The 22,140-nt window shown below is 36.9% G+C and overlaps 5 protein-coding genes across 9 annotated transcripts; 2 read left to right on the top strand and 3 right to left on the bottom strand.

Annotated features, from left to right (window-relative positions):
• Window positions 1-721: 721 nt before the first annotated feature.
• On the top strand, window positions 722-3,171 carry LOC111455869 (ras-related protein RABA5b-like). Of its 2 annotated transcripts, XR_002712647.1 has the most exons (3): window positions 722-1,404; window positions 2,646-3,025; window positions 3,083-3,171. XR_002712647.1 is itself a non-coding variant. In XM_023097499.1 (2 exons), exons 1-2 carry the CDS (start codon window positions 1,068-1,070, stop codon window positions 2,954-2,956), a joined length of 648 nt encoding a protein of 215 aa, XP_022953267.1. In that variant the 5' UTR covers window positions 722-1,067; the 3' UTR covers window positions 2,957-3,171. The 2 variants fall into 2 exon arrangements, 1 of the variants encoding a protein (XP_022953267.1); XM_023097499.1 differs by having other exon boundaries at window positions 2,646-3,171.
• An 800-nt stretch (window positions 3,172-3,971) lies between these two features.
• On the top strand, window positions 3,972-12,491 carry LOC111456099. Of its 4 annotated transcripts, XR_002712695.1 has the most exons (16): window positions 3,972-4,367; window positions 4,771-4,880; window positions 5,299-5,361; window positions 5,518-5,710; window positions 6,498-6,602; window positions 6,686-6,816; window positions 6,906-7,452; window positions 7,625-7,690; window positions 7,859-7,935; window positions 8,821-9,102; window positions 9,776-10,109; window positions 10,201-10,353; window positions 10,873-11,412; window positions 11,680-11,925; window positions 12,053-12,109; window positions 12,324-12,491. XR_002712695.1 is itself a non-coding variant. In XM_023097853.1 (15 exons), exons 1-14 carry the CDS (start codon window positions 4,095-4,097, stop codon window positions 11,902-11,904), a joined length of 3,099 nt encoding a protein of 1,032 aa, XP_022953621.1. In that variant the 5' UTR covers window positions 3,972-4,094; the 3' UTR covers window positions 11,905-11,925; window positions 12,053-12,180. The 4 variants fall into 4 exon arrangements, 3 of the variants coding, with proteins under 3 accessions (XP_022953621.1, XP_022953620.1, XP_022953623.1); XM_023097853.1 differs by lacking the exon at window positions 12,324-12,491 and having other exon boundaries at window positions 12,053-12,180; XM_023097852.1 differs by lacking the exon at window positions 12,324-12,491 and having other exon boundaries at window positions 11,680-12,231.
• Window positions 12,492-14,173: 1,682 nt separating this feature from the next.
• LOC111455826 (cytochrome b561 and DOMON domain-containing protein At3g25290-like) lies at window positions 14,174-15,844 on the bottom strand. Its single transcript, XM_023097446.1, has 3 exons — window positions 15,137-15,844; window positions 14,779-15,033; window positions 14,174-14,624 (listed from the first exon to the last, which is right to left on the bottom strand). The coding sequence occupies exons 1-3, from the start codon at window positions 15,755-15,757 to the stop codon at window positions 14,364-14,366; spliced, it is 1,137 nt and encodes a 378-aa protein (XP_022953214.1). The 5' UTR covers window positions 15,758-15,844; the 3' UTR covers window positions 14,174-14,363.
• Window positions 15,845-18,546: 2,702 nt separating this feature from the next.
• Window positions 18,547-19,441, bottom strand: LOC111456259 (auxin-induced in root cultures protein 12-like). Its single transcript, XM_023098075.1, has one exon. The coding sequence runs from the start codon at window positions 19,332-19,334 to the stop codon at window positions 18,570-18,572; it is 765 nt and encodes a 254-aa protein (XP_022953843.1). The 5' UTR covers window positions 19,335-19,441; the 3' UTR covers window positions 18,547-18,569.
• A 1,599-nt stretch (window positions 19,442-21,040) lies between these two features.
• LOC111456348 (auxin-induced in root cultures protein 12-like) lies at window positions 21,041-21,913 on the bottom strand. Its single transcript, XM_023098172.1, has one exon. The coding sequence runs from the start codon at window positions 21,840-21,842 to the stop codon at window positions 21,078-21,080; it is 765 nt and encodes a 254-aa protein (XP_022953940.1). The 5' UTR covers window positions 21,843-21,913; the 3' UTR covers window positions 21,041-21,077.
• Window positions 21,914-22,140: the final 227 nt, after the last annotated feature.

Below are 22,140 nucleotides of genomic sequence, written 5' to 3'. Positions count from 1 at the left end.
AAAAAAAAAAAAAAAAAAAAAAAAAAAAAAAAAAAAAAAAAAAAAAAACAAAACAAAAGAGATTTGTGGATAATACCCGTGGTTTGTCAAATCGGTTAGTTGTTTATATAGTTCTTGGTTAGTTGTTTATATAGTTCTTAACCATTAACCGCTATGCTTAGTTTAATATTCAAATCGCTTATGACATTTTAGTCGTTAATATAGTATCCTAACCGCTATCACTTTTGACCCTTTTTTTTTAATTTTTTTTTTAATTTTTTTTTTATCTGTGTCTGAATAGCTCTTAACACTGCATCTCTTCCGAGACCAGGACCCTTTATCATGACTTCTGTTTGTTGCATATCTTGATCTGCTAGAGCCCGAATAGCATTTCCTGCGCGGATTTGAGCGGTAAATGGTGTCCCTATTCTTGGACCTTTGAATCCACAAGTACCCGTGGAGGATCAAGAAATTATCCGACCCTGTACATCTGTAACAGTCACAATTGTATTGTTGAAATTTGCTTGAACATGAATAACGCCCTTTGATATTTTATGCGTACTTTTACGAGAGCTAATATGTCTATTTCTACGTGAACCAATTCTTTGCTATGAATTTTGCCATATTTTATCGTCTCATAAATTTAATTAAGTCAGAGTCAGAGGTGAACCCTAACCAATTGAAGAGTGGATCAACTACGGAAGGAAAGGAAAAATTGTAATTTTTCCATTCAAGCCCTAAATTATCCTATTGAAAAAATATTGGGTGTAATTGGACCTAAATTTGACTAGCAAAAGCGTCAAGGAAATAGTGGAGGGTGGTGGAGCGTCCTTCAAGACGAGCTGCAGTGTTATAGTTTCTCAGTGCCTTGAATTGCGCACACATTGATTTCGATTTCATCAAACACAGAATCAAAGGTGGTTGGGTCCCAATTCAAGCACCGAAATCTTGAAATTCATGAATTCCCCGATAATCATGGCGTCTTTCTGTACTTCCTGTCATGAGTTTGGAGTTTTAGCAATTACCATCATCCGTTTCGCACAGTACAAAAACCTCAACTCTAAGTTTTTCCTTCTTCATCTTCATCCATGGCGGCCGACGAGGACCAGGGCGGCGAGGACTACTTGTTTAAGATTGTTCTGATTGGCGACTCTGCGGTGGGGAAATCGAACCTCCTCTCGCGGTTCGCTCGGAATGAGTTCGATAACAATTCCAAGGCCACGATCGGCGTCGAGTTTCAGACGCAAGTGGTGGAAATCGACGGCAAGGAGATCAAGGCTCAGATCTGGGACACCGCCGGCCAGGAGCGCTTTAGAGCTGTCACATCAGCTTACTATCGCGGCGCCGTTGGCGCCCTTATTGTCTACGATATTAGCCGCCGAAGTAGCTTCGACAGCGTCAAGCGGTGGCTCGACGAGCTCGGCGGTACGTTCTCTTCGAATCTGCATGGTTGCTTTACTCTTCTGTTTGTTTGCAGAAGCAATTTATGGAATTGAATCGAATTTCTTTCTTCGGTTCATTAGAATCTGCTGTTAGTTTGGTTTATTGATTCTTTGATTTGCGTAGAACTGTAAGAAACATGGAAATGATAGAAAATCCACTGTTCTTGGTTATTCTACTGCTTCTTGTAGGAAAGCTGGATTAGATTAGATCAAAAGGATGAACGAGTTGCTTTTGATCTTACTTACTGGAGTTACTTCAGTGAGTAATTTGTTATAAACTAAAGAATTGAATAGTGGTGAGGATTCCCAAATTCATACCAAAAAATAACAGTTTAGCCCTGTGTAATGTTTGAAAACAGATTCAAAAAGAAAAGGCAAGGACCTTGTTTCTTAGCTCATAAGTCACTTCTAGTCAATTTTAGGACAAACTTCCTTGTTCTTCGGGCATTTGGTGACGATGAAATTTGACCTTCAGTTTATGGCATGTGAAGTTATTAAAGAATAGCTGCTTAGTCTGTATAGGTCTATCATTGGAAGTGACAAGGTTTAGTCACTGTTGAATCAATGACCCAAGAACTTTTTCTTCAAATTTTGAATGGTATGCTTTTGGGGTTATCGACAATATCGGTTAGCGGTGGGCTTGGACTGTTACCGATGGTATTAGAGCCAGACATTGGGCGATGTGCCACGAGAAGACTGAGCCCTGAAGGGGGTGGACACAAAGTAGTGTGCTAGCAAGGACGCTGGCCCTGAAGGGGGTGGATTGAAGAGTCCCACATCGATTGGAAAAGAAAACAAGTGCCAGCAAGGACGCTGGGCCCTGAAGGGGGGTGGATTGTGAGATCCCACATCGATTGGGGAGGAGAACGAAACATTGTTTATAAGGGTGTGAAAACTTCTTGTTTAAAAACTTTGAGGGAAAGCTCAAAGAGGACAATATTTGCTAGCGTTGAACTCTTATTCTTAGTTGAACAGGAAGAATTGACGAATGATATACTTTTTGAGTCTCTTCATATCTTCACGTCGATTATAATATTGTCCGCTCGCATGATTTGGCTCATGTTCCTAGCACCCAATATAGTTGTTTCTCTTTACTTTGTATGGGCTACACTTACTTAGATATCTAGATAGGTAAATAAAGCAAGCAAATCTCATACTTGATTGTCATTTGCAATTTATAAGATTATGAACTGAAGAAGCTTACTCTCCTGTTACCGTTTGCAGTTCATTGTGATACGGCAACGATAAGAATGTTAGTAGGGAACAAGTGTGATTTGGAGAACATCAGAGATGTGCATGTTGGGGAAGGCAAGTATCTAGCAGAAGAGGAAGGACTGTTCTTCATGGAGACCTCTGCTCTTGATTCCACCAATGTCAGAACAGCCTTTGAGCTTGTTGTTAGGGAGATTTACAACAATGTCAGCAGGAAAGCCCTCAACTCTGATTCTCACAAGGCCGAGCTTTCTGTAAATCGAGTAAGTTTGGCCGATGCGGGAGCCTCGTCCAAAAAAGGCTTCTCGTGTTGCTCTCAATGAGGTTCATGTTCCCCCTCCCAAATTTTTAGCTTAGAGGATTGTATTCGATAAGTCTAACATGTCTCTAAAATTTAGGTTTCGAACCAATTCATTCTCAAACTTTTAATAGTTTTCGTGTCTGAGAAAGTTCGAGAGTTTACTAGGAATCGTAAAGGGACTCCTTCCAGTGTTTTGTATTGTTCTTATCAATGCCCTGATGTGTCTCTTCAAGATTATCCATTCTAGAACAATTTAGATGAATTATTCCAAAAATAGAAATTAAAAGATAAATCAGTGATTGAAAATATTATGATAGAAAACTTAAATACCTGAAATTTTGCCACGCAAATGCGTATATAGTTAGAATATCCATAAAAATTAATTTAATTAATTGGTGATTTATAAAATTTTATGAAAATGTAATACCTGCATTTATTTTATTTTAACCCAATGTTTTTTGAGGAAATGCATACTTTATAAATATTTTAGAAAATAAATTTAAAAATAATCAATCAATACTAAATTAAAAAAAAAATTAGTTAACCAACATCGGTATCGTTCAACTAACATGAAATATCTACTCTCGAATAATTTTTAAATTTTAATTTCCCGCTTTATATATTCTTAAACTAAAAAAACTAGGAAAAAATTAATTATATTAAAAAGGAGACATTATATAGATAAAATAGAAATATATTTATGTTTAACATGTCGACGTTGTTGGATGAAAGTGTCCCACATCGGTTAATTTAGAGAAGGGTCATGGGCTTATAATCAAATAATGCACTCTCTATTGGTATAAATCTTTTTTAGGAAGCCCAAAGCAAATCCAAAGTCTCATGGTGGCCTTTAATTTAGGGTACACTCTCCATTAGTATCAAGCACATTGTGGAGAGTCGACGTCTCAATTTTATGTGATTTTTTTTTACCATTTATAGATTAATATTTATTTATTTATTTTTTGAAGGTATTTTGTATTAATTTAGCTAAAAAGAAAGGAAAAAGGGTGTGGCATATTCTTCTATACTAACGCACGCGATCCATCTCTTGGGTAGCCCCTTTAATCTTCCTCCTCTCAAGATTTTCAGTATAAAACTTCCACTGGTACCACATTGGCGACTTCCTCTTCCTGCCCGGTGAATCCGATTAGGGCTTTTGGATGGACCGAGTGCAGTCCTTTCAAAGCCGATTCGAGTCGTGGGTCAGAGATCAGCGCGACAAGGTCCTCAAGGTCTCTTGGGGCCCTTTGCAATGGAAAATGAGGTGGCCGTTCTGGAACTCCGACTACAGGGAGCAGAGGAAGAAGATTCAGCAGCAGTACGAGCGGCGGAGGCAGCAACTTCATGACCTCTGCCTTGCTCTTAAGGCTGAGTCTGTTGCTGACCTGCAGGAGATTCTGTGTTGCATGGTTCTTTCCGAATGCGTTTACAAGGTATCCACAATCTGGAACGTCTTGTAATTGTTTGTTTACATTTCGATGATTCTGGAAGTTTGGGAGAATGGAAGGGAACTTCATTATTTTCATCTCAGAAACGTTGTGTTCATGATGTTAATAGAAACTATAATGGTTCATACTGAATAGTGTGCCCCTGGTGTTTGGCTGAGCGTGCTACTTGTGGAAGTTTATGCGAGGGAGTTTAAATCAAAAGAATTTGGTCCTTTCCTTTAAGCTTAGAGTGGTCTAGTACCTTTCCTTCATGATTTGTAGCTTCTTGCTGCTTTTTGTTTCTTTCTGTATGACACAATTATCTCCAATCTATATCTTCTTCCATTTGTTAACTGATCTAAGAGCATATCATCCTTGCATAAAATGCCTAAATGAATGAACATTGTAGAGACCTGCGAGTGAGTTAGTTCGAGCTGTGAATAAATTCAAGGCTGACTTTGGAGAACAAGTTGTTTCTCTCGAACGTGTGCAACCATCTTCAGATCATGTTCCACACAGGTTTTCATTCTTTTGTTGAATTCGTTTCAGAAATGTTTACTTCTGCTCCTGATAATTTTCATATCACACACTCGGAACTCCAATCCTATCCATGGGGTGCTTCCAACTTCACTTTTCCATGTGGATTTGTACTATGCTTGATCTTCTAGGCTCCATTTTTTTATAAGGAAAAAAAATTGAGAAAAGTGATTTTAACGGTCCTATGCTTAACGTGAGTTTTAACTCATCTGAACTTCTCTTATTCTATAATTTGGATTGTTCACCAATAGCTGGAAATGAATGAAACTCACATAATATTCTCGTTACATGCTGTATTTTTTTTTTTATCCATCATTTTATTTAAGCTGGTGGGCTAGTAGATGGTTGAATCATTAGAGTTTTGTTGGGGGTGCTTATCAGGTTGTATCGTTGTTTTTAGGTATTTACTGGCAGAAGCTGGCGATACATTGTTTGCTTCATTCATTGGAACAAAGCAATACAAGTAAGTTGGGAAGCAGTTGATTCTCTTGCTGCTCGAGTCTACTAAAGAATTCATTGTGCCTGTGTGTGGAAACTTTTTTCTTCACTCTTTTTTTTTTTTCCCCCTCTTCGCCCCTTCTTTGTTTTCTTTGTAACTTTTTGCTTTGCATAATGTAAGGGATGTAATGGCTGATGTGAATATACTACAAGGAGCAATATTCCATGAAGATGTGGTGGATGGTGTTGATGGGACCGATGTTTTGAATTCTGATGAAGATGAGAATCAAAAGGGAAAATTTGAGAACTCATGGAATCCCCTCGAGTCAAAAACTAAGCAGCTGAAGAATAAATCCAAACCTGCTGCCCATCGGGTAACTAATTTTGTTGTACTCTTTTTTTGTCCAGCTTATGTGGAACCTAATTAGGAACTGTACGATTCTTTTAACCCCTATGTTACAAGATTTTGTTGGGTTTTCTGATTTCCACAGAACATTTTCTTTTATGAGAAACAAATTTATTGATTAAAGTGATCAATAAAAGTGAAGTGAGGAAAATATATCCTCCAAATTTCCCTAGCCGTAGCAACAGACCTCTCCAACTTTCATTAGATTAGGAGAGTTATTGCAGAAGCTCTTAGTTAGGGCACTCTTATGAGGAGGTAATAAGACAAAGAAGATTCCAAAATCAGTATTATCAACAACTGAGGGATCTTGTACTTCTGTTTAACTGAATTTTCTAATGAGTAGCATTGAGCAAAATTCTTCAAAGAATTCTAGCTTTGCCTTTGAATGGACAGCTTGGACCAAAAAGAGGTTGATATTATATGGAGAAACAAAATAGAACCCAGATTATTGTTGATACGATTCTAATCTGTTGTGTAAAAGGATAACCAATGAAAAGGTCGTTAGCATATTCTTCGCTGCTCCTGATCAGGGAGGCTAGTGCAAGATTCCTTACTATTTATAAATTTTTTAAATTTTAATTAATTTAAAATCTTAAATTATATTAAATAATTAGTTAATTTTAAAATTCTGGTCACAGGTACCAATTCTGCCTTTAAACTAAGTGCAAATAATTTTTATAAAAATATTTTTTGAGTTTCCCCCCTCCGTATGTGCTTGCAAAACGCCTTATCCTTCATGTTATATCAATCCTCAGGGTTTCTTGGCTCGTGCCAATGGAATACCTGCTTTGGAGTTATACAGGCTTGCTCAAAAGAAGAAACAGAAACTTGTGCTATGTGGACACTCACTTGGTGGAGCTGTAAGCCTAGTTCTTATTTAGTTTTAGCAGTTGATTTTGTGTAGTGAACTGCACAACGTAACTCTTGTTGCTATCCTTCTTAGGTAGCAGTTTTAGCTACTCTTGCCATTCTTAGGGGTATTGCAGCCTCTTCTTCTCTAAAGGAGAGTGAAAAATTTCAAGTCAAATGTATTACTTTTTCCCAGCCTCCAGTTGGAAATGCAGCTTTGAGAGAGTATGTCTTCATATATGATTTGTCAGTTTCCTTTTCTTTTTTAAACTAATTAAATTTTTAATTGTCACCTCAACATTTCCCCCTTTCAGTTACGTCAATAGGAAAGGCTGGCAGCATCATTTTAAGAGTTACTGCATTCCAGAAGATTTGGTCCCACGTTTATTGTCTCCTGCATATTTTCACCATTATAATGCCCAGCCTCTTAATGTGTCACCTGAGACTCGAGGCAATAATTTACTGACAAACAAATGTGAGGAAGGGACCGAGAAGCCAAAAGAGAAGGATGGGGAGCAGTTGGTTTTAGGTCTGGGCCCTGTACAGACTTCCTTTTGGAGGCTTTCAAAGCTCGTTCCTTTGGAAGGTGTTAGAAGGCAAGTTAATAAGTACAGAGAAAAACATAAGGCTACTGTTGGGACATTTTCAGCATCAGATTCTGTTTCAACAGCCTTACTTGAAGATGATGTTGTTGAACCTCAATCTCTTGAAATCGAGGAGGGTTTGGATGGTATATCTCTGAAGCCAATTTCTGACTCCGATAGTTGTCCACCTGCAAACGTAAAATCTGCTAAAAAGAACGGGGTTGGTAGGAACTGGCGTAAAGTGCCTTATTTACCTTCATATGTTCCTTTTGGGCAAGTACGTTTTCTTATTTTGTACGTAGTTATTTAATTACTTTCTTTGCCTATCTCTTTTCTTTACCAACTGATTTTTTGTTCCCTATTGTATACTTCTCTATTTCTAGATTGAAAGTTTTGTTTTAATTTTTTTTTCTTTTGTAAATTCAAACACAATTATTCTTATATTGCAGCTTTATCTCTTGGGGAATTCTACGGTTGAGTCACTCTCTGGAGCTGAATATTCAAAGCTGACTTCGGTATGAGTTTCTTATGCTTAACCATCAGACTTTCTTCCACATTTGAAACTTCTGTAGATTATTGATTTTCTTAGTAGCAGTTAGTTTGAGAAATTATTTGAATACCATGTGGGTTCTGTTTTGGAATCTCTCATGTTGTTTGCTTTCTTCTGGCAAAGGTATTTTCAGGTAAGTTCTGTAATTGCAGAACTACGGGAACGGTTCCAGTCACACTCAATGAAATCATATAGATCACGATTCCTGAGGTAGTGAATCACTCTTTATTTGAAGCTTAGTTCTTATCATGTTTTCATTTCAATTTTTGAACCATCTTAATTTAATGAAATTCTTTGTTTAGACTACTATTTTGATTGGGTTTTTTTTGTGGAATTATGTAAATGTTTTCTATGATAATAAAATGCGGCTCCAAGGTATCTAACGGGAGGGTAACTTATTTACATGCTTTGTGGTGCTTTTATTGTGTGCTTGCATAGTGATTTGTGTTACATTGGCTTTCTTAACCGAACTTTGTTAACCTTCTGAAATATATTTCACTGTTGCATGATTACATTTTTCAATATCAGGTAAAGGTATTATTAGTTAATGATGTGAGAAGTCCTTCAGCCTCTTCTCGTTTTTTAATATTTCTTTTGATGTTTTTGAAGAAATTGTTTGAAGGACCCAAAATATGGGTGAATATAATAGAAGAGAAATTTCAACGAAGGAAACGAAAGGATATTAAATAATAAAATTTTAATCTACACATAATTTTGCTATATACAAATTTACATCTTTCTCCATGTTTCTTAAAAACAGAAAAAATAATAATAATAATAATAATAATAAAATAATAATAAAGAGAGAGAAGTCTTTCGGTCTTGATGGCTTATATGGGCAACTTTCAATCCTGAAACATGTGTTAAGGTAACATATAACTGATTATTTTCTCAACATCTTGACATCAGGCGGTGTTTCTGATTTTGGACTAGATCTTGATTTTGTAAAGCCCAGAAATGTGCTAGAACGTCATACATAGTTTTTCTTTTTTCTTTGTTTTCCTTCCATGTTTTATATTTTGACTTTTAATACAATAAATGTGGTGTTTTCAATATGACATACTTTTATATTGTTTGAAACTGGTCTCTGTGCAGAATCTATGAATTATGTATGAAAGATGATGCCTCATCTATCATGGGAGTGGAACAAATGCAGCAATTTCCGCATCTTCAGCAGTGGCTTGGACTTGCTGTTGCAGGTACTGTCAAGCTTGCACAAATAGTGGAGTCTCCAATTATTCGGACTGCAACTTCTGTTGTTCCTCTTGGATGGAGTGGTATACCCGGTCAGAAAAACTGTGACCCTTTAAAAGTTGAGATCACTGGATTTGGCTTGCATCTTTGTACTCTTGTGCATGCTCAAGTAAATGGTAACTGGTATAGCTCTATGCCTTTTTCTCTCTCTTGTGTGCTAAATGTAACTCGAGGTAAGGTTATTGTGAGTAAATATGAGCATCATCCTTTTAAGTGGTTATCTAGTGGGCTCTTGAGAGGTACTACCTGAAATCTTTGGAAAGCTATATCTGATGGGCTTCTTTTCTTCTTCCACTTCGCTCATTGCACAGTGGGCAATGGATTGCGGGGGTGGTGGAAGAATTGTACATATCAATTACACCACATAACTTTCCATGGTTTTGGTTCTTCCACCTATTTGAATTCTTATGAGACTATTGAATGATTTAAATAACTTTTGAAGTTGTTTTTTTTTTCTCTTGTTCGAGTGTGTTCTCATTAGTATTTTCTCTTGTTCGAGTGTGTTCTCCTTAGCATTTATTTATTTGTGATTATTTTTGTATGGATGAAGTTTTTCTTTCTTAGATTGTAAATAATTATTTAAAAAATGTGCATGACATTAGTTTTTGCAAGTCTTCCTATCACCTTTATTAAAACATCGAAGAGTTTTGGAACATACACAAAAAAGAACGTTTGTGAAGATAGTTTTCCAAATAAACCCTTAGCTTCTTAAATATTGTTATATTGAAGTTGGCAGTTGTCAGTTCGTTTCAAATGGACAGTTAAATATTGAAGGTCTTACTCGGCATTTACTCAGGTGTTCAACGAGGGTGGAGTCCTTTCCCCCAGTTCCAACCATCTCTTCTAGTCAGGGAGCCCCTGAACTTCAAACAATGCGAGTTGTGGTTGGAACACCTCTGAAACGACCACCAAACCATAAGGCAGTGGCGGATTCAGCAAGTCCACTGTTCCCAGTGACTAATTCATCTGTTGACGATTCTAGTTCAGAACATAGATTACCCTTTAATATGGATAAATTCATTCGTCCTGATGGTTTGGGTGACTTTTTCATATTCTGTACCAGTGATTTTGCAACAATCATGAAAGAGGTACATGTGAGAACTCGCAGGGTGCGGCTACTTGGCCTTGAGGTATGTTCAACACCCCCCCCCCTCCCTCTCTTTCTCTCTCTCTCTCTCTCTCTCTCTCTTGTGTGATGAATGTAACTCATGGGATGTTCAGGGTTCGGGCAAAACTTCACTTTTCAAGGCAATAGTTAATCAGGATCGGATGACCCCCATTCCGCGCATTGAGCATCTGCTTCCAGCAATGGGAGTTGAAGAAGCAATTGCTGGTGGCATTTGTTATTGTGACTCGCCAGGAGTGAATCTACAGGTTTGACTTTTAACTCATTAAAAATCCATCAATGCTTTGCCTTTACTATATATGGCTGTCATTTTTTTCCGTTTTGTATTGTTGTTGGGAATCTTGGCACAACAATTGTATGAGTTTTTTTTTTTTTTTTTTTTTCCCTCCATCCTTCCACTGTGCTGTCCCTTCATGGTTTTTTATGGTTTTAATGGTGCAAATGAAAGCTCTGAACTAGTATAATGTCTTTGCTTCACTAGGCTTGCCTTCACTATTAAATTATGTTTTTGTAAATTAGTGATATGTGTACCTTCCTTTATTATCTATTTAGTGTTAAGAAACATATGAAGTAGGTTTGTATTTGAACATGTTGTGATGTCTTTCTGCTGAATGGATCTCCATGTAGCTGGAATGTGATACACTGTATTTTAGAGCTGGTTCTATTGTGATGGATGCAAATTTTACTCGTGCCTTTTTGTACATGTGAATAATGTCTTCTGTGAATATTTCAAGTTCTGTTCTTACCTTATTTTTTCTTTGTTTTAGGAACTTAAGATGGAGGCATCCAGTTTCAGGGATGAATTATGGATGGGGATTCGTGACCTCAGTCGGAAAACAGATTTGCTGGTTCTTGTTCATAATCTGTCGCATAAAGTACCTTTATGCGTGCAATCAAATGGATCACAGCCCAAGCCGGCATTATCTCTACTTTTGGATGAGGCTAAGTCTCTTGGTATTCCATGGGTCCTTGCTATAACAAACAAGTTTTCTGTGAGTGCGCATCAACAGAAAGCAGAAATTGAAGCCGTTTTGCGAGCTTATCAAGCATCTCCATCCACTACTGGAATAATCAATTCGAGTCCTTATGTTTTTAATCCTGGTGCTGCTACTGCTTCCTTGTCCACCAGTGCAATTATTGGAGACTCGGATGTGACAATGGCTGCTCAAAAGCTTTTTCTTGCTCCAATCAATCTTGTTAAGAGGCCTTTTCAGAGGAAAGAGACTGTTCTACCAGTGGAAGGTGTCAACTCTCTCTGTCAGCTTATCCATCGTGTACTTCGTAGCCACGAGGAGGCTTCGTTTCAGGTTTGATCATCTAATTCAAAGAATCTGTAGCTTTACCACGACCCTCTCCTTTTTTTTCACTTCCTTCATCCCGTTTCCCAAAAAATTTGTAGTTCTGTGAAAAAGCTTAAAATCTCCCATTTTTCTCAGATCATTATTATTTTTTTTCATTTTTCTTGGTGTCTCATTTTTGGGTAATATGATTTCAAATTTTATGCGCATATGTTCCAATTGTAGCTTCTCTGAAATCATCCGTCTTTTTTTGGTTGCTATGGTCTGATTCTGAAGTTTAAATCACCAATGATTTCCATATTTGAACTGAAGGAGCTGGCTAGGGAGAGACTTTTCATGGAATTGGAATATGAACGCGCAATGTCAATGGATGCAACTCGAGATGCAAATGCCAAGGAAAACTCGTTAACAGCTGCAGCAGTTGGCGCTTCCCTCGGCGCAGGACTTGGAATTGTTTTGGCAGTCGTCATGGGAGCAGCCTCTGCTTTGAGAAAACCTTGATCCTTCATCTTGACATAATTTGTGAGTTGTATATTCTGGGTGAAAGTAGTTCATAAGTGGTTTATTTTGATTAGTTCAGGTTCCTTGATTTATTACCATCAACAACTATTATATTATTTACTTGATTATTCATGTAAAATTATATTAGGGGAGAAAATTGGATCTTCCAGCAATTTCGAAGTTTGGATATAATGTACAGAGCAAGGTTAGAAATTTAGCTGCTTCCCCCACTTCCCACTCTACTGGTTGTATTCTCAAAACACCAGCTTTGGCAGACTATTAACAGGAAGTGAGATTCTTGTCATTGAAATATTAAATGGAACAAAAGAGAAGAAAAAAAACGTATTTTTTTTTTTAGTTTTCCTTTTCCATAAAACTGAAGTTGGAATTCTGTATGATAGTTTTGTTAGTGCTTGCAGATGCAAATTTGTGGGACTGCCCTCACCTGGCTGTTGAAGCAAATTTTGGGGCGTAAAGTGGGTGAGTATTGAGTATGATCTTAAATTGCTTCAACTTTTAAAAGTTTTGAAATTGAAACTTTCAAAAGTTTCAAAGTATCTTAGCATTTGTACGTTCGGGTAATTTGTTGTTGCTTTTTTTTTTTTAATTTTTTTATTTACTGATCTATTAGACTAAAATTGAACGTCTCGAGTCTTATTAGACATATTAGATCAAGTAATTAGCGATGTAGATCAAATAATTAGCAATTGTTACAGAATAAGTCATATTAATAGGAGTGTTATCATAATAAAACACTAAATCTTTTCTATATATTATATATTCTTTAAATTATTATGGACAATCTCTCGTACGTTAACCACATATTACTTTAAATTACTCTTATAAGAAAAATAATTATTAAATAATAAAAATAATATTATGTGTGTTTGACATAAATCTCAACAATAATATAGATCATTTTCATCATGATTTGGTTTCATTGAAGGGAGGTATATGGTGGGAAATTAATGAGTCCTTTTGAAGTTGTCTTGTTTGTGAGTTGCAAGCAATGTTTTGGTAAAGTCCCAATCACATAATAGATATATCCTTCCAAATTTATGGACTTTCCATAGGACCCATTTTACTGACGGGGTTTATCACCACTTTAGCTACTTTAGCGGCTTGGCCAGTTACTCGAGATTCCCGATTATTCCATTTTCTAATGTTAGCAATGTATAGTGGTCAAATAGGATCATTTTCTGCTCAAGACCTTTTACTATTTTTTATCATGTGGGATTTAGAATTAATTCCCGTTTATCTACCTCTATCGATATGGGGAGGAAAGAAACGGCTGTATTCAGCTACAAAGTTTATTTTGTACCCTGCGGGAGGTTTCATTTCTTTTGTTAATGGGAGTTATGGGTATCGGTTTATATGGTTCTAATGAACCAACTTTAAATTTTGAAACATCGGCTAATCAATCGTATCCTATAGCACTGGAAATAATATTCTATATCGGATTTCTTATTGCTTTTGCTGTCAAATCACCGATTATACCCTTACATACATGGTTACCAGATACCCACGGAGAGGCACGTGTATGCTTCTAGCCGGAGTCTTATTAAAATTGGGAGCATATGAATTAGTTCGGATCAATATAAAATTATTACCCCACGGCCCTCTCTATTTATTCTTAAAAAATAGGAGAAAGGCGTGTACTTTTTGTTCTAAAAAAAAATTAGGCCCCACTCACTTTAGCCTGTTTTCCAAATTGTATCCATTTTTTTTACGAAACAAAAAAAAAAAAAGAAATACGCAGGGCCCACTGACATGGGGTTGATTAATAAATCATAATCAAGTTGGTGGTCTCCTAAATTTGAAATATACCACCATTGGTTTATTAATGGTGAGATCTTATATCGATTGGAATGAGGGATGAGTGACAGTGAAGAAGCTGACCTTAAGGAGGTGGATTGTGAGATCTCACATCATTTATAGAGGAGAATAAATAACTCCTTATAATGGTGTAGAAACTTCTCCCTACATTTTAAAATTGTGAAACTAGACAATAACTGCTGACCGTAGGCTTGAACTGTTATATTAATATTCTAATGGGCAAACATTAATACTCTAATCGGCAACAGTGGACTTGACCTGTTACATTAATACTCTAATGGGCAACAGTGGACTTGAACGGTTACATTAATACTCTAATGGGCAGCGGTAAACTTGAATGGTTACATTAGGATCTTTTCATTTTTAGGCATCGGTAGTCTTACATTGTTTCATAGATATGACATTGATATAGTAAGGTAGTCTTACATTGTTTCATAGATATGACATTGATATAGTAAAGTGAGTGAGAGTATGATTAAAACAAAATATGTATATTTAATTGTGCAAAGAACTCTATCTTTCTCTTTCTCTCTCAATGATCCTCACAACGCTATGATAAATAATAAACATAGAATAGAAATAGAATTAGAAGGAGGGGAAAAAGGATACATATGATGAAGCAGCTAAGTGGATTTGTTTGTGGATTTCCTGTTGATAACCACAATCCATGTCACGAGTTCTAAGACTAGAGCAATGGCGCCCACGACGATGATGGTAACCACATACGCAAACTTCCATTTGTGATCAGGGCTAAGTATGTGGAAGCCCTTGAACACATTGATGATGCCGAGGATCAAGATTGAGTAACCAATGCTGTGGTGGTATATGTTCCAATATACTCTGTATTTGTGATCCTTTTTTGGTCTCAAGAACAGTGCGAACATCTGTCACACTCGTATTATTTCAATATCCATTACTAATTCCAACTATTTTATCTCAATCGACTTTATCTGTGTTAACTATTTTCCGGGAAATTTTGCAGAATGCAAGGAGAAAATGCCGAAACGGAACCGAAAAGGAAAAAGGAAGAAGAAGTACCTGCAAAGTGGCCATGGAGAAAAGCGCGATTCCGATATTCCGGTGATCCAAAACCTGATACCCTTCTGATTCACTCCCAAGCTTCATTCCAGTCCCCCAACCCGCTACTCCAATGGCGTACGCAGAAATCTGGCATGAAATATGAAGATAAAACCACGCCGGATCCGCCGACGGAAAAACCCTAAGGTACCTCGCAATCACGATTCCAATCGGGAACAGAAGCCCCCAACTCACCGCGTTCAAAACTCCATGAATCTAAAAGATTAAACGCAGAGGAAAAAGGAAGAAAAAGTTAAAGCGGAGGAAATCGGTGAAGCGATATAAAAATCAGGGGACAAATGTTCCGTAGAGATCGCACATTTTTCCTTATCATTCGTGGATCGATTTCACCGCCGCTAGATGCGGTGCTCGTCGATTCACCACCTGACAAACTTAGGGTTCCTTTCGCATTAAGATTCTCCGGTTTAAACTCATGAACGCCCAAACGAGTTCCATCCACAGACGGCCCGACCTGCCAGACCTGATTCAGCGTCGTATCACCCACAGGCACCTTCAACTTCGCGAAAATAATCAACTCTCCGCCGGAAAATTCCCCCGCCACATCCCAAACCTCAAACGAAAGCTCAGAAGGCTTAACAGAACCATAAGACGCAACATCATAAGTCTTGACAACCGGAACACCAGCGTCGAGATAGGCAACAAGAGCCTGAGAACCGGCCATACCAGTGGAGGTGGGATTGACAGCCCAAGCGATCCATCCAGCGGCATTGGAGTGATCGGCAACAAATGCAACGGAAAGAGAGGAATTGGAAGAATCGAAAGTGGAATGGAGGGAGGCGGAAAGGTAAGGGAGATCGGAGCAGTGAGAATAGAGATTGTTGTTGGAGAATTTAGCGGAAGAACAGAGGCGAGAATTTGCAGGAGAAAGAAGAAGAGAAAGAGAAAGGATAAAAAACAACCCCCAACTCGGAGACGCCATGGAAGAGGAGGAGGAGGAGGAGGAGGAGGAATTGGGAGTTGTCGAGTTTTTTGCGGGGCACTGGAATTTCGAATATATTGCTTTAATAAATTTACCACCGGAATTAAATATGCTATCATTAGAAAATTTTAATTCAAATTCAAATTAAAAATTAGTTTCGCCGCTTCGCGACACGTGGTGGGAGCTTCTTCATTGCTGCGGTGGCAGAGACCCATTTTATTTATTTTTTTTTTCTTTTTATAATTGGTCCCACTTTTATTTTCTTCCTTTTCTTTTCTATTTCCATCTGGATAATGTTTATATGAAGGAAATTACGTTTCCATCCTTTTCTTCTATTTTCAATTTACTCCTTCCACTTTTTAAATTATTTAATATACAAAATATTTCTAAACGATATTTCCCCTTAATATTTTGTTCCAAATAATACGTTTGAATTTTTAAATGAAATTCATATCTTTAAAAAAATTTAAAATTCAAAATTATCTGTCATCGGCGGAATTGTTAATAACCAAGGAACTTAAAAAGTTTTCTAAAACAATTAATAGGATTTTGAACCATACAAAAAAAAATTAAAGGTATTTTTTAATGATATTATTATTATTTTTTTGTGAACCATGTCCACGGAATTTTTGAAAGTGTAATGGTATTTTACTAAAATGTCACGAGGCTATATGTCTGCATGTGCATAACTCTAAATCTCAATTTTCGTTCAAAATTCTAAAAATATATTTATTTATTTCACGTCCACCTAATTGGATGAACTGGGTTAAGTTTGGGGGTTGAAACCGATTGGTTATGATAGAAAATACCACATAAATTAGGTCGATGTTGTTGTTCGAAAGAATTGGGTTTCTAGTAAAAATATAGACTTATTTATTACCTATGTAAATAAATATTTAGATCATGACCCGATCTCATTTAGTTAACATGGAGAAATCATTCTCATCTTCTTCACCTATTCTCCGCTAAGTTCGTAGCAAAATCTCACATAATCTCGATTTCATGGGTTAAATGGATATCTCTAGTTCTTAGTTCACAAGTCGTTTCATTCTTAACTCATTTAAAATAAAATAACATAGAATAACGTGATAATTGATTTTATGAAAATTATTTAAATATATATTTTAATTGTAAATAACGTTACTTGCATTTTCTGTCTGATAATATTTGAAACGATTTCAAAATTAAATATATATATTTTTAAAAAACAAATTTCAAAGTAAAATAAGTAAATAAAAAAAAATGAAAATGAAAATGAAAATAGAATTTAAGAAGACGTGGAAAATGAGGGAAGGAAAGGGTGACAGCGAAGGAAGAAGGAATGAATTATGAACGGAAATTATGAGAGATTATTAAAAAAAACACAATTATGGAAAACAGTTCCATGCCGCTGACCTGGCATCCTACCTTCCACCTGTCAACTTCACCTTCACTCCGCGCTTTACCTTTTTCTCTTCCTAACCACGTGCCACGCATGCTTTTCCATGACATTACCCTTACGTCATCATCACCTCATCCATCTTCCCATTTTTGTTTATTTATTTATTGGTTCCTAATTACTTATCTACTACTCTACTTATGAAATTAACATGTATTTTTTTTTTAATTTAAATTTTTATAAGTTTATATGTCAATGCGTGTCCCTTTATATATTAATTAATATTTGATAAATATATCACATTATATATTAATTAAATATTTAATTCACGTTCAAACAACTTTTAATTCATTTACATGTGCGAAAACAAATATTTAATTCTCATGTTCCGAAGAAAAGAAACAAAAAAAAAAAAGTCAAAAAATGTCTAAATCTAAATATAAAAATAAAATTTTAATCATTTAAAAGTAATTGCATCACTTTTTCAAAGTTTAATGGTAAGACTTTCTTTTTTAGAAAATAAAAATAAAATAGAGTAAAAGAGTCCATTTATTGAGTATTGAAAATAATAAGCGTCGGTGTTCAAATATTTGACTATTTTGGAAATTAAAATAATGTTTTTTTAAATATTTGAGATTTAAATAAATAATTTTGAAAGTCTAAACAGATCAAAATTTGAAAAAATAATAATTTGTTTTTAATTATTAAGACTATATTTATTTCCATAAAAAGAGCAAAAACAGGTTAGATTTATGTAATTAAATATTCGAAAACTTTTAATTAAAATAGAAAAGTTAAAATTTCTTCTTATATTTGAGGTGTCCAATTTTAAATTATATTTTTTAAAATAAAAATATTACTTTTCGTACCTAAAATTTAGAGAGGAACATGTGAGATCACACGTCCGGTGTGAAGGGAAACAAAACATTTCTTATTCCTTACAAATATATGAAAAATCTCTCCTTCAGATACCTTTTAAAATTGCGAGCCTGAATGACTATATGTAACGGCTAAAATAGACTCGGAAAATAATGAGCTTAAACAGTAGGAATTATTTTAAAACTAAAATAAATAGTATTTAATTTATTTTTGAGATTTCAATTGAGAATATACTAATTTGTCATTTCCTTTTTTATTGGGTAAATTATGTGAATTAAATCTGATTCAATAATAATGTAAAATATTTTTTTTTCAAAATAAATTATTATTATTATTATTATTATTAAATAGGAGAGTTGTGTTATTATAGATATTGTTTTTATAACAAAAATTAGAATAATTCTCCAAAACAAATGGAAATAAACGATTAAAACGAAAATATTATTATATTTTTCTATTTTGTTGTAACGAAAATAAATATAAAAAAAAACCCAAAAATCAGAATATAAAGTCACAGAGTTTTGCTTTTTAATTTTTTTTTCATCTAAATTAAAATTAGACACTAAAAATTCCCCAAACAAACACAAACCAACCCACAACCAGCCCCAAATTTCCGCTTCTAATTCCGGCGACCCCACTCTTTTCAGGGCTGGGCGCGGTGGTGGAAGTGGTAGTTTCGTTGACACCGACAACCGCTGGCGAAGGTGCAGGAGACGCGCCGTCGTGAGCATATGGGGCAGGACTAGCACTAGACTTCTTATCAAACTCCAACACGCCCGTGGCCTTCAAATTAGCCTGTTCGAACTCATGAACTACAGGAACACCAGAATCCGGGTCAACCGCCGGTCCAACTTGCCAGACCTGGTTCAGCGACTTGGTTTTAGGCGGAACTTTGACGGTGGCGAAGATAGTGAACCGACCATCGGAAACTTCGGCGGCGAGGCCCCAGACGAGGAAGGAGAGTTTCGGTGAGGGGACAACAGAGGAGTAGGAGGAGATGTTGAAGGTACGGACGGTGGGGGATTTGCCGGAAACAGAGGCGACGAGGGCCTGGGCTCCGGCCATGCCGGTGGAGGTGGGGTTGACGGCCCAGGCGACCCAGCCGGCGGATTGCGGCGGAGAGGCGAGAAAAGCGAGGGAGAGAGAGGAATTTTTGGGGTCGTAGGTCCAGTGGAGAAAGGCGTCGAGATGGGGGAGATCGTCGCAGTGGGTGAAGGATCTGTTGGAGAAGGATTGGGAAGAGCAAGTGAGGGATTGGGCGCGTGAAATTAGGGTTCCGGCGAGGGCTAAGAAGAGGATGAAATGGGGGGAGGACGCCATTGGAGGGGAAATGGGAGAGAAATGGGAGAGAAATTGGGAGTGGGAGAGAGGAGGAAATGGGGAGAGAATATATAAAGGTGAACAGGGAGTGGGGCGTTAGGAGGTTGGGGAAGATCAACTTTTGTGCCACTAATTTTGGGAATTGCGAGTGGGAACTTACTTACCATAAAAACTTCTTTTCTTTTCTTTTTCTTTTATGTTGCGGTTACAATGTTTGACTTTGACTTTCATTTGTGTGTTCTAAGTAAAGTGGTCAACTTCGATGCAATACCAAGATACTCGAGAACAGAAAGAGTACTTACTACCATCGTATTTGGCTTATCGACGTCCTTACTGATGGAGGCATACCCTTTTGCTTGTTCACGAATTTGCATACGTCTATATACATCACTTGAGTTTGATGGCTAATTGACAATGTCTTCAATAGTTTTTTTGGATGATAACTAGCCATATGGCCCTGTAAACCCTATTGACAGAGATGTTGAATTTGTCCTTTATTTCTAAATGGTATGGTTGCTTGCCTGCTACGGGCGTCAAGGTGGCTTGGGGTTTGATGCAATTTTGTCAAAGAGTTGTTTTTTTCTTACTGAAGTTGTTAAAACTATTAGCCTCTGGAGTCTCCTAACTAGGTCGTTTGTCATCATTTGTAGTTGTTCTATGGGCAACAACATAATTAGTTGGCATCAAGGCTGTAACGAAACCTCGGACCACGTGATGAATCTCTTTGTGTTCTTAGACTTTGTATTGGCCAATTTAGAGTTAATCTCATCGATCTCGTGAATTCCACCAACATAGTGGCAAATTTGGAGCAAGCTAATGAATTTCTATTGTTTCTTTAATTTGGCTTTGCTTAGTTAATATTCTTCCTAGAATAGGAATTCTTATTTGAACGATTGTCATGTGATTATAGTTCCACCAAGACGAAGAACTTCCTGCGTTGATCGCCACCACATGTGTGCATCATTCTACAACATAAATGACGTACATAATACTCTTTGGTCATCAACGCATTTCATCTAACGAAATATCATCTCCATAGACAGCAGTCATAATCGTGCCATAGTCAAATCTTTAGAGACCCGATTCAAGACACGAGGGTCATATGTCTTGAAGTCATGTAAGTATTTTGCATCTGGCAACCATAGTAAGGTTTGAACTTATTGGCAGCAACATTGTAAGTGTCATGGTGGTGCCCAGGTGGTGTCACGAGTAGGCCTATCCTACTCACTAAAGCTTCGCAAGTCAAACTCGTTCTACTCCTATCTCGTCCTTCAGCAGGTAGTCGTTAATATAAAATTTTCATTTATTCGTAATATTTATATTGCACTTATCAAAAAATCATAATCATAACATATCAACATTATTTATTATCTTTCACATCACATAATAAAAATTCCCTACAAAGTTTATTGCTAAGAAAGTTACGTTTATAAGAAACTAAAATGTCACCGCTCTATTAATAATTCATTCTAAACATTATTGGATTTTACGATAGGTTCGAAAACATTACTTTAATACTTAATAATAATAATAATTTTTTTCAGCCAATGGTACGGATCTAATAATAATAATATTATTATTAAAATAATCCAAAGTTCATAATGTAATCAAATTAAATCATTTATTTATATATTCGGAGGAATCAAAATAAATAAAAATAATAATTAGAAAAAAAAACCCAAAAATCTGAATCACAGAGTCACGGAGTTTGTATTATTATTATTATTTTTTCTAAAATTAAAATCAGAAATTAATAATTCCCCAAACAAACACAAACCAACCCGCAACCAGCCCGAAATTCCGGCTTCTATCTCCGGCGACTCCACTCTTATCGGAGCTGGGCGCGGTGGCGGAAGCGGCAGCTTCGTTAAGGCCGACAACCGCTGGCGACGGTGCAGGAGACTCACCGCCGAGAGCATGTGGGGCAGGACTAGCACCACCCTTCTTATCAAAAACCAACACGCTCTTGGCATTCAAATTAGCCGGTTTAAACTCATGAACAGAAGGAACACCAGTATCCGGGTCGACCTCCGGTCCAACTTGCCAGACATGGTTCAGCGACTTAGCCTTGGGCGGAACTTTAACGGAAGCGAAGATAGTGAACCAACCGTTGGAATATTCGGCGGCGAGATCCCAGGCGAGGAAGGAGAGTTTCAGTGAGGGGAGAACAGAGGAATAGGAGGAGATGTTGAAGGTACGGACAGAGGGGGCTTTCCCGGAAACAGAGGCGACAAAGGCCTGGGCTCCGGCCATACCGGTGGAAGTGGGGTTGACGGCCCAGGAGACCCAGCCGCCGGAATGCGGCGGAGAGGCGAGAAAAGCAAGGGAGAGAGAGGAATTTTTGGGATCGTAGGTCCAGTGGAGAAAGGCGTCGAGATGGGGGAGATCGTCGCAGTGGGCGAAGGATCTGTTGGAGAAGGATTGAGAAGAGCAAGTGAGGGATTTGGCGCGTGAAAGAAAGCACCCAAAAATGGCTGAAAAGAGGATGAAATGGGAGAAGGACGCCATTGGAGGGGAAATCTCTGAGCTCTGAGAAGAAATTGGGAGTGGGAGAGGAGGCGGAATTGGGTACACAATATATAACGATGAACCGGTAGTGGGCCGTTGGGAGGTTGGGGAAGACCCATCTTCTGTACCCGTAATTCGAAATGCCAGCTGGAATTTAATTTTTATAATTTCAATAATATTAATTTAAAGTTAATTCAATGTTAATTTGTAGTAAACTTATTTTTATTTATTAATTATATAATACATTATGATTGTTAATAAAATCATCATGTTTGTGCCTATAAATTTGTCTGAATGA

Source organism: Cucurbita moschata, unplaced genomic scaffold (assembly GCF_002738365.1).
Source record: "Cucurbita moschata cultivar Rifu unplaced genomic scaffold, Cmos_1.0 Cmo_Scf00018, whole genome shotgun sequence".
Lineage (NCBI taxonomy): Eukaryota > Viridiplantae > Streptophyta > Magnoliopsida > Cucurbitales > Cucurbitaceae > Cucurbita > Cucurbita moschata.
This window is presented reverse-complemented; position numbering and strand designations above follow the sequence as displayed.